The sequence below is a fragment of the Schistocerca piceifrons genome, chromosome 8 (assembly GCF_021461385.2).
Source record: "Schistocerca piceifrons isolate TAMUIC-IGC-003096 chromosome 8, iqSchPice1.1, whole genome shotgun sequence".
Taxonomy (NCBI): domain Eukaryota; kingdom Metazoa; phylum Arthropoda; class Insecta; order Orthoptera; family Acrididae; genus Schistocerca; species Schistocerca piceifrons.
Genome location: NC_060145.1, coordinates 41,512,948 through 41,524,678, shown reverse-complemented (window position 1 = coordinate 41,524,678; position 11,731 = coordinate 41,512,948). Strand labels below are relative to the sequence as shown.

The following is an 11,731-nucleotide window of genomic DNA, read 5'->3' as shown; positions in this document are numbered from 1 at the left end:
AATTACATGAGAAAACAATTAGAGATAAAAATAGTTATGTAGAGAAATGAAAAAGTTGATAATACATTAGGTAAGTTATGGTTGGCAATGGAAACAGTGTAGACATACAGGTTAGTGGCAGCAAGATTTGGCACGATTTAGCTTCTAAAGCACAGGCTTTTGAGTTCAATAACACTGCAAATTGTTCTCTTTCCATTTTGGTCTTAACCATTATCATACCATTATTTGTCCATAGGTTCTGAAGCCCAGATTTCGAAATCGCGGTGTTAAAAATGTTTAGTTTTTCAGAGATCAGACCATTGCGTACTGTCAGACCCGAGTCCGCGAGATACTTATTTGCTCTAAAGATTTCAAATCTTTTTGTATAGGACACAAATTTCACTATAATAGGTCTTGGTTTTGTAGAAACTGGCAACCTACGAACCACTCTATGACTTCTGTTAATGTCACTCAGAGTCACCTGCACGCCTAGCTTTTCTTGGGCAAAGTTTATCACTAGTTCATCTGTGTTCTCTCTGCTGCTCTCTGGAATGCCGAACAGTCTGAGATTATTGCATCTCTGATATTGTTCAAGCTTGTCTGACTTCTCGATAAATTTCTGTTAGAGCATTCGTGCTCTCTCCTCACTTGCTTTTATCAATGTGTCCAGTGCATGGATCTTGCTCACATTCGCCTCTCGAGTTTTCTGTATTTTGTCCATCACTGCTGCAGTGACAGCTTCAGTGATGGTTTGAGCAGTGAGCCCGAGCGTCTCCTTAGCCTGCAGCGGGGCACTCACCTCAGTCTTCACAAGTGTGGCGATGTCAGTGATGCCGAGCAGTGCGGCCGCAACTCCCGGTGTAGACTCCATCCCTTCACTGTCGCCAGCCTGGCCGTTGGCTGCACTGCGCGTTGTTCGGTGATTTTCCATTTTAATTGCGATTCCAACTCCGCCCCGAGTTTTGACCACTGCATTTTCATACATTATCCAACGAAGTAAATACAAATTCCGTGTTGTTCATCTTCGAATGTAGCAGCATTTCAAGGTACTACGAAAATCCGACTGGCTAGACTATTTGGGATGTGTGTCAATATGGCCAACTCTACGTTCTAAATTTTTTCCTACCTGTGAGAAGAGATGGTTGCTAATAGGAACTTTTATGAATTGCGAATCACATGCAGTATTCTCTTCAACATAATAATAATATGAATATAAACATTTTGCCGTGTATTCTTTTGTGTTTGCTGCTATCTCATTTAAATCCTGTCTGCCTAATAACCTACGAAACTAGTGTGAGACAGCAGCAAATGCGGAAGAATATACATATCATGTCATGTTTATATTCTTGTTATTCTTATGCCTAATAGTGATACAATCAGAAATGAAGCACGGCAATTGACTAGATTTTTAAATCTAAGATGACTCTAATTTCTGTGCAGAATGTAATGTACAAAAGAGGCGTCTGCAAAGATTTTCAAACGGAGAAGAATTTCAGTTAAACTCTCATTCTTCTTCTTCTTCTTCTTCTTCTTCACGCGATCAGGCCCAGAGGACCGCGCGCCACCACAGTTAGAGCTCTCCATCCGTCTCTGTCTTCTGCTATCTGTCTCCAGTTTTCTGTGACTCCCAGCTGCTAAACTCTCGTTCAGAACATCTATCATACGCAGTCTATTATTTGGTTCTTGTTGATCACTATCAAAGAAAGCAGCAGTGTAAGTAACAACAAATAGCAGTCTCTTGCCATTGTTTCGGTAATGAGACAATTCCTCTCTTTTTTTTTATTGTAAGCGGCGGTAGCGCGCACAAAAGCAAGCCATGCCACGAGCGGCGACAGGTTGAAACACTTATTATCAGAATGCAACAAACAATGCATGACACAGTACAATAATGCATTTTCAGCCTAGAGTGACGTAAACACCTATAACAAAAGAGAACGGCACTTATCAGATCAAAGAAAAATAAGCAACCGATTCAAACCAGATGAAGCACACCTGATGCATAGCAATGGCTACCTGGTAAAGCTTAACTGATAAGCTTACAACTCGAACCAAATTACTGTAGCTGTATCGTCATTTATTCTACCTAAATTGTGGCTCATATTACAATAGACCAACTTTGTTTCGATTTGGAGGTGCGGCCTAAAACTTTTCTCTCCCCTTGAATTTCAAGTCTCAAATTTCAGGTGCGGCTTAGATTCGGGACAATTTTTTTTCCTTGATTTCGAGTCTCATTTTTCAGGTGCGGCTTAGATTCGAGTAAATACGGTAGACAACCTTAATGGCGTCAACTTCAACCACTGAAGAAATTACCCATAATGCAAATGTTTCCGATCTAAGTCTTTTTCGTAGATGAAGAATGTGAACTGACCAACTATATTTGCTGTCTATATAAACACCCAGGAATTTTGTACCTTCAACTTTCTGTATTGGTTGATCTCTACATTTTATGTTAATTTCATCGAGATTGCTTTGTGATGTATGGAACCTCATATAATGAGTTTTATTTGCATTGAGTGAGAGACCATTTGAGGAGAACCAATTTAAGATGTCATTAAAAACAGTATTTGTAGTTTGTTCAAGATTGTAATCTATCACATCGTCAATTAGAATTGTGGTATCATCAGTGAACAGGGTAAATTTGCTGTTTGTCTCAGAACAAAGAGGAAGATCATTAATGAAGATGAGGAATAGCAGTGGGCCGAAAACGGAGCCTTGAGGCACACCACACGTTATCGTACCCCACTCAGACGAGGCAGGTTCTCCAGAAGAACCATTTAGCATTACAGTCTGCTTACGATCCTTTAATATGACTGTAGCCACAAGCCAACAGTACCACCTAAACCATTCTGCCTCTTTCAAAAGAATTTGGTGGTTTACACAGTCAAAAGCTTTTGTAAGATCACAAAAAATACCCACTGGAGACATTTTTTTTTTAATGGCTTCCAAAACTTGGTTGCTGAAAGGGAATATTGCCTGTTCAGTACAAAGACCAGCACAGAAATCCAAACTGATTTTTGCTTAAGATACTGTGGAAGTTGAGATGATCTACAATCCTCCTGTGCATGAGTTTTTCAAGAATTTTCGAGAAGGTAGTTAATAGGGATATTGGGCGATAGTTAAATTTATAACAGTGTTTCAGTATTTTACTAGAAATATTGTCCACACCAGCAGAATTTTTATTTTTTAATGATCTAATTACTCTTATGACTTCACTTACGGTAACTGGCGGTAAAGATAACTGTGGGGTTCTGTTGCTAATAGCTTTCTGTAGCAGGGACAATGATTCTACCATAGAACCATTACAGCCTGCCTTCTCTGCTGCTCTCAAAAAGTGGTTATTAAATATTTCTGCAACCAACTCAGGTTTCCTTATGACACTGTCCCCTGTTTTAATCTCTACCTGAGACATGTTCCCTGTTTTCCTGCCAGTTTCCCTCTTTATTACATTCCCTATAGTTTTAATTTTATTTTCTGAGCTTTCAGTTTCTGATTTTATGCGCATACTTTTAGATTTATTTATAACCTTCTTGAGAATGCTACAGTAAAGTTTGTAGTGTTGTCGTTTCTTTGTATCATTACAAGTCCTGAGAGAATTGTATAACATCCTCTTTATTCTACAAGATGTTATTATCCCTGCAGTGATCCAAGACTTCTTGGCATTGCCTATGTGACTATTTCTAACTACTGTTTTGGGAAAGATGGACGCAAATAAAGACATAAATTCATTTAAAAATAAATTGTACTTTTTGTTTACATCTGTTTCCCTATAAACTGGGCTCCAATCTATCTCTTTTAGGCTGTCATTGAATTTTTTAAAGCCCTCTTCATTTATTATCCTAAAAGATTTCCAAGAATGCTCGGGATTATAATACTCAATTAAATGTACTAAATCAGCTTTATTATTGCTCTCATTTAGGAAATCAACATTAAAGTCATCAGTAATTATCAAGTTCTTGGGCTTTGAGTACAGTTTGGATAATAAAGAATCTAAGTGCTTAAGAAATACATTCAAATTTCCCGAGGGAAATCTATACAGTGCTAACACTATAACCGTGAAGTCATTTACAGTAATATCAACGACACATACTTCAATTTGTTGCTCTATACAGTGGCTCTTTAAATGTAATGCATTGTAAGATATGTTGTTCTTTACATAAATTACCACTCCACCTTTTTCCATGATGGTTTTAGAGTAATGCGCTGCCTGACAGTAACCACTTAGCTGCAACCTTTCAATATCTTTCACATGATGTTCACTAAAACATAATACATCAGTATCTTTTAATTCTTGTGGTTCCCCTAACAGAACAGTAATGTCATTACTTTATTACCAAGTCCTCCCACATTTTGGTGTAAAATTGCCATTGCTTTGAAATTAGATGCAGATGTAAACTTTTGCCTAAAAAATTATCTGAAGCTACAGAAGCATTATGTTCATTACTAAGAATTTCCTGAAATATTTGAGTTTGAAACTGAGTGACTTGGATGGCTGGAGCCATTTAATTGCAATTGGTTCCAACTTTGGGGTACATTTGTGGACTTCTTCCTATATTTTTGTTTTTAAAAGGTATCTAATGCTTTTTTTCATGATCTGTTCAGGTGCGTACCGTGTCTTGTAAATAATTCTCAGATTAGATTAGATTAATACTAGTTCCATGGATCATGAATACGATATTTCATAATGATGTGGAATGAGTCAAATTTTCCAATACATGACATAATTAAGTTAATTTAACAACATAATTAATGATATCAATATAATGGAAGGAAACATTCCACGTGGGAAAAATTATATATAAAAACAAAGATGAGGTGACTTACCGAACAAAAGCGCTGGCAGGTCGATAGACACACAAACAAACACAAACATACACACAAAATTCAAGCTTTCGCAACAAACTGTTGCCTCATCAGGAAAGAGGGAAGGAGAGGGGAAGACGAAAGGAAGTGGGTTTTAAGGGAGAGGGTAAGGAGTCATTCCAATCCCGGGAGCGGAAAGACTTACCTTAGGGGGAAAAAAGGACAGGTATACACTCGCACACACGCACATATCCATCCACACATACAGACACAAGCAGACATATTTACTATAAATTCCTTTCGTCTTCCCCTCTCCTTCCCTCTTTCCTGATGAGGCAACAGTTTGTTGCGAAAGCTTGAATTTTGTGTGTATGTTTGTGTTTGTTTGTGTGTCTATCAACCTGCCAGCGCTTTTGTTCGGTAAGTCACCTCATCTTTGTTTTTATATGTAACAACATAATTAAGTTAATATAACAACTTTTTTATTTTTTTAAAATTTTGTTAATAATTTTTTTGTTTTTTTTTTTCTTTTTTTCTTAATTTCATCCAAAACTGCTTATATCTACAACACACGTATTGTTAAAATGCTTACATAACCTTGCTAACTTAGAGTTCGTTTGTGAGAGTGCCTCATTTACACAGGACTGTGGAATTAAGTCATGTCTCTTTGGAATGTTTGCAACAAATACCTTAGACTGATGAAGCGCCGATATTGTCTTCCTGAGCGACTGTATGAGATCATTCCCTTTGTTGCAGGCAACATTGTTTGAGGCACCTATTAAGATCACACACCCGTTTTTTACTTTTACAGGATCACACCCCGCTACAACTTCTTGAAGTTTAGCACTTGGTTTCACGATTCCACAAACATCAGCACCATTAAAACTGCTTTTCACTATATCAGCCATGCCTCTACCATGACTATCAGCGAAAACGTGAAGACGATTTGTTGATGTTTCACTCACAACAGACTGGATCACGCCACTGCCACTTTCACTGCTATTAACTGAACATTGTGGCTTTGGAAGATCAAACCTAACTTTTTCCCGATACTTTACCGGTACACCCCTCTTACAATTGTTTTACTTTCTGTGAGACTATCACGAGAACAAAGTAGGGGAGAGTGGGGCACATTGAACCATAAAAAATATTTCTCCGTGTTACTCATCCAATAATTTTATTACAGAGTTGTGATTTACAGATGTTACAGTTTAATCACACAAGTATCAAATGGCCTTATATGATTGCACTGTCATTAATTGTCTTTTAGCTGCACGCCTTTGAAGAAAATTTGGTAAATGGTTCATTGTGCCCCTTATGTGGGGTACAATGAAACACTTCAGACAGGTTCATTGAAAAAAACTATTTAGCATACAAAGTAAGTGTAAATGTACTTTAAACATAATGTTTACATATATTCCACGTGTGAACCATATAATTAAATCTGTAGGCACACAATCACGTAAGTTATTTTGGAATTACCGAACATCAATGGACTCGGAAGATGATTCCAAATTTGAAATATGATTTTTGTCTCTTTGTCACACCATCAGTAGCAGGTCGTGGGAGCAGGTAAAGTATGTTGCAAGCTGGAACAAAAGCTTCAGCCTTTACCTGAGGAAAATGAAACTTCCCTCCCATTTTTTCACTTTTTCTCAAAAATGATAACTGATAGTCTCCTGTGTCATCCTTCTGTTTCAAAATCTTCCTCACATAGTAAACTGGCGTTTTTGTCAAAACAAAATCATCTGTTTCTGGTAATTTGTCCAGGTCTTCAAAGCTGTACTCAGACACATCCACGTTGGCATTGCTCTCTTCATAATGCACCTCACCAATGGCATCATCTGATTCCTGCTCATAATGCTTCTGGTTGACCTTTTTATTGGGATGTTTTGTGGTTTGCAACAAATCTTTCTCCGGTGTATCAGTTCCAATTAAACTTCGCCCTCTCTTACGTTTGTTGCTCTTCTTTCTGTTCTCTGCTTTTGGATTTCCTCAAATTTTTTCAGGAGAAACTCCATTAGGAAAAGCTGTTTGGGTGTTAAGCACTGCAGATGGTCCTGCTTGCTGCAGATCTTGTGACTGGCTGGCATCAACTGAGGCTTGTCCTGCAGATTGTGCATCCTTGATATGATGGAGAGAATTTACGTCTGAAGTTGTTCCGTTTGCCTCCACGACCCTGTCTGTTACTTCGCTGACCGTAAAGTCTTCATCAGTGAAGATGTCTTCATCAAATGGAAATATTCCACGTTTCTTGAATGCCGAACATATGTTAGTGGGTGTCATTGATCTGTCATGAGCAATTTTGACTCAAGCAGCTACATCATAAATAGTGAGAGGAGTGCCTTTCCTGTGTAGGAGTTTTGAATTCAATGCTGAGTTATAAGTTCCCTTGAATGAAGCAAACACTCCTACAACTAGAGGCTGCATTTTGTTTGAGGTATGTGGGGGTATAGTTAGCATAACCAACCCATTGGATTTTGCATCATCTATTATCTCAACTGACAGATGGCTTTCATGATTGTCTAAAATCAGAAGCGCAGGATTGTCTTTGCTACTAATGGATTTGTGGATGAAATGTTTCATGACATCCACAAAATTTCGCTATTCATCCAGCCAGTATTTGTTGCTAACCCCAGGGTGCCTGTTGTTGCATTACTTATCATATGTTGTTTAAAATGTACTCGAGGAAATTGCTGGGGGCAGGAAAGTACCACCTGCACTGATTATGCAACAGGTGGTCACTAAGACACCACGTTCTCCACTACTAGCTTGAGAAATCTGTTTACTTCCCTCTTGCGCCACTACCTTTGGAAGCCTATCTGGTACAGCTGAGGTACTGGTTTCATCCAGATTGAAAACCCTTGTACCATCAGCGAAGGTAGGGTATCTCCGGTAAAGGTCTTTCAAGTTTTTGAAGGGATTCGAAACAGTATACCGATTAAAGGACATTGCTCTGGATAAGCTGCAGCCCTCTGGGGTTCAGATACTTAAACTCGGATATCGTTTCATGAACCCATAGAACCAGTCTACACCAGCCATTCCCTCCATCCAGTTCTCAGGACATTTCAGACCATTTTTCAAAGCCAGCTCACTTGCTAAGCACCTGCATGTTTTAGTGTCAACACCAAAGCATATCTTAGAAGAATGCAACAAATACTCCACCAATTCTTTCTCCTGCTCCACAGAAAATACCTTACGATTGTCATAGTTTAGTGTCAGTCTTTAACTGGAACCACATTTAATGTTTTGAACATATCGTCGAAGAGTAGGGTAAGGTATTGAATGAGATTTAGCTGCTTGGCGAACTGCCATGCCCTTATTAAGAACATCCTGTGCAGCTTCTTGCATAACATCATGGTCAGTTTTACCTATGTCAGTCTTCCTGCGGTATGAATGAACCATCTTCAAATCTGATAATATAAAACAGGACTGCTGAATGTCTGTAATTTAAAAGCCTTAAATACCTACACATATGTTTTTACCCATGCCGAGGGAACAAAGTACAGAGTGCTTGTACTGGACAATTAAAAGATTCCTGGGGCACAATGGACTACCCTGGGGCACAATGAACCGTGGCTCATTGTGCCCCAGGAGAGCTTGGTTCAATGTGCCCCAACAGTACATATTTCAAACAAAGCTCATGTGAGGTTATGTATGAACATTGTTAATATTTGAAGATCTGTATCATTAAAATACAGTATTGATATTGTTATGACTTACTTTCTCTAAAATTTTGTGACAAAGGATTGAACAAAATTCAATCTATCTATGTCTCCAAAAATTACTTCACTGTCGCGAAACTAACATATCACCAATATAACACTAATGGCGGGAACTAGATCCTGCAGAAAACAAATGGCAGTCAGTAGAGCAGTACTGACAACATATGCACAGAGGAAAAAATAATTTACCACTTTATACTGAAATTATGGTACCTGATTCATTGTGCCCCGTGGTTCAGAGTGCCCCACACTCGCCTACATCAAAATTGTTTACATTCTCGAACCTCGAAACATTTGTTGTAGACATTTTAGCACCGAATGTTTGACGCTTGTTGTGTACTACGTTCCATTTTGATGATTTATCAACGTCATTTTGCGGCAATGTATCCATGTTCTGGTGAAAGTTTTTGTTCTTCTGTCTGTCTTGAAGCAATGGATCCATGTTTTGCTTCGACTTCAGCTCCATATTTTCGGACTTCAGGCTGTCGATTTTTACTCTTAGACTGCTGATTACACATTGTAAACTAGTAATACGTTCACTATACTTTAAGAATTCACTTTTGAACTTTACACAACGAATTTGTAACGGCTTCACTATAACTTATTTTTGGAGTAAAATCGTGGTTATCTACACACACTGGCATCTTGAGCCCTTATGAACTACTATTAGCTTATGACTGTTAATGATTATACCTGTAACTTCAAAGTGCTGTTCACCACTCAAGGAATTTTGTTCAAGTTTGGTTATTGTGCAGTTGAGTGACTGGTTGGTATATATTGCCACACCACCCCTCATGTGCTCTTTCCTACAGTAGCTATTTACTATACTAAAGTTGTCGAATTTGGTAACTGCAAGTTCGTTCTCATTAGCCCAGTATTCACTCAGACAAAATAAATATCAAACTGGTTATCAAGACCAAACTCATTTTTGATAAGTTCATTATCTTTCAGTCCTTGAACGTTAAGGTAACGTATTTTAAGATCTACACTCTTATTGCTTACACACTGAACACTGTGGTGATTTGTTTTCAAACCTTTTACAAGGCTTATCTTTTGGATTTCTGCCTCTTGTTACCTTTTACTAAAAATTGTTCACTTGGAGTGGTAGCACATCTTCTGTTGTATGCGTACTCTTACCTCCTTGTGATGATATTGTAGGTGAGGCTGCTATTACAGGAATTGATGGAACTGCTGTTATGGTGTGTGGAGGCACTGTTGTGGCATCTGGTGACAGTGGAGATTTGGATGTTGCTTCATCTTCTGCTGCTGTTGAGTCCTGTAGATGAAGTGTGGTAGGTACTGCTGCTGCAGCATTTGTTATGTGTGTAGGTGCAATTGCTGCTTCCACCTCTACTGCTGCTTTAGAAGTAACCATTTCTTCAGGCTCTGCTTGCATCAAGGAAGGAACCGGAAGAGCAGCAATTACTTCTTAATTGTCAGATGCTTTCAGTATCATGCTGATATTCTGGCACAGAATCTTCTTGCCTCTGTTACTAAAGTGTGTTGGAACTACTTATTTCTGAGATAACAAATAATATATCGAATGTGATGAACTTGGATATTTATTTCATGCACCGGCCGCGGTGGCCGTGCGGTTCTGGCGCTGCAGTCCGGAACCGCGGGACTGCTACGGTCACAGGTTCGAATCCTGCCTCGGGCATGGGTGTGTGTGATGTCCTTAGGTTAGTTAGGTTTAAGTAATTCTAAGTTCTAGGGGACTTATGGCCTAAGATGTTGAGTTCCATAGTGCTCAGAGCCATTTGAACCATTTATTTCATGCACAGTTACACAGACAACATACTGGGAAAAATGGATATGTACAATAACAATACAAAGATACTGGACTGCAAAGAAAATGCACACAGAAAAAAGTTGTGAGAACCAAAGAAAATAAATCACTGAGATTCTAACATAAATATAACAAATAAATTTGTCCTTCTTTCACGCATTTTCACCACCCCCACTTAAAGAGGTCTCAAATTCATTACTAAGTGTTTAAGAGTTTCTCATGAATATCCTGAATGCTTCGGATCTTCAGCACCTTCATCTGCATCTGAAGTGTCACCTTTGGTAATGGCTTGGTTTGTAAATCAGCCTGCTGGTACTTGGATGGAATATGCTCTAGCGCAAACTCATTCTCCTTGTGCACAAAGTGATAACGTACATCAATATGCATACTTCTTTGATGAAACTCTGGGTTTTTAATAAGTTTCACTGCACTTTAATTGTCAATGTTCAAAGTTGTTTTTATTTTGCTGAACAAAGCCAAGTCATTGAGCAAACTTTACACTCAAACAATTTCTTTCACTGTCTGACTGGCTGCAATGTATTCAGCCTCAGTTGTAGAAAGTGCTACCATTTTCTGCTTTGTTGAGGCCCAAGTAATAGTGGATTCACCGAGCTTTAACAACATACCAGTTGTGGATCTCCTAAGTTCAGCATCGCCAGCATAGTCTGCGTCACTGGAGGCATGAAGGTGATTCACCTGCTTTGAAAGAAAATAAAGTCCATAGTGCCTCTAACATATTTCAGGATCCTTTTCACAGCACTCCAATGTATTTTCATTGGTTTCTCGAGATGCTGACTAACACTGTTGACTGCGAAAGTGATGTCTGGGCGTGTTCCTGCTGACAAATACATCGGACTACCCACAGCTTGCCTATATGGAACATTGGACATGCCCTTCTGTCTCCTTTTATGCAGGTCAGTACACATCTGATGATGATGGTTTGCAGGTACTGTTACAGGGTTAGCATCCTCCATCATGAATCAGCGTAAAACCTTCATGGCATAAGCCTCTTGATGCAGAAAAATAGAGCCATCTGCTAAGCGTTCTACCTGCAGGCCCAAGTATGTATCCAATTTTCTGAACGTGATGTCAAATTATCTTTGTAGATCACCAGACAAAAGGTTAATAGTAGAAAGATCTTCAGCAGCTATCAGACCATCATCCACATGTACTGCCAAGATTAATGGATTATTTGTGTCCTGATTGGTGAATACACATGGATCTACATTTGTTGGCTGAAGTCAAAACTTGCATAAAACTGTTGTGAAATGTTGGTTCCAGTACCTGGAAGCTTGTTTCAGGCCACACAAGCTTCGATTTAGTTCACACACACAGTCAGTTCCATCTTCGAAACCTTTTGGTTGATTCATATAAATGTTCTCTGCTAAATTTCCACAAGAAAAGCATTTCGGACATCAAATTGTTCAAGACACATGTT

General features: G+C 38.7%; 1 protein-coding gene across 1 annotated transcript; it reads right to left on the bottom strand.

Moving 5' to 3' along the window:
- Nucleotides 1-10,794: 10,794 nt before the first annotated feature.
- On the bottom strand, nt 10,795-11,267 carry LOC124712065 (secreted RxLR effector protein 161-like). Its single transcript, XM_047242360.1, has 2 exons — nt 11,049-11,267; nt 10,795-10,989 (listed from the first exon to the last, which is right to left on the bottom strand). Exons 1-2 carry the CDS (start codon nt 11,265-11,267, stop codon nt 10,795-10,797), a joined length of 414 nt encoding a protein of 137 aa, XP_047098316.1.
- Nucleotides 11,268-11,731: the final 464 nt, after the last annotated feature.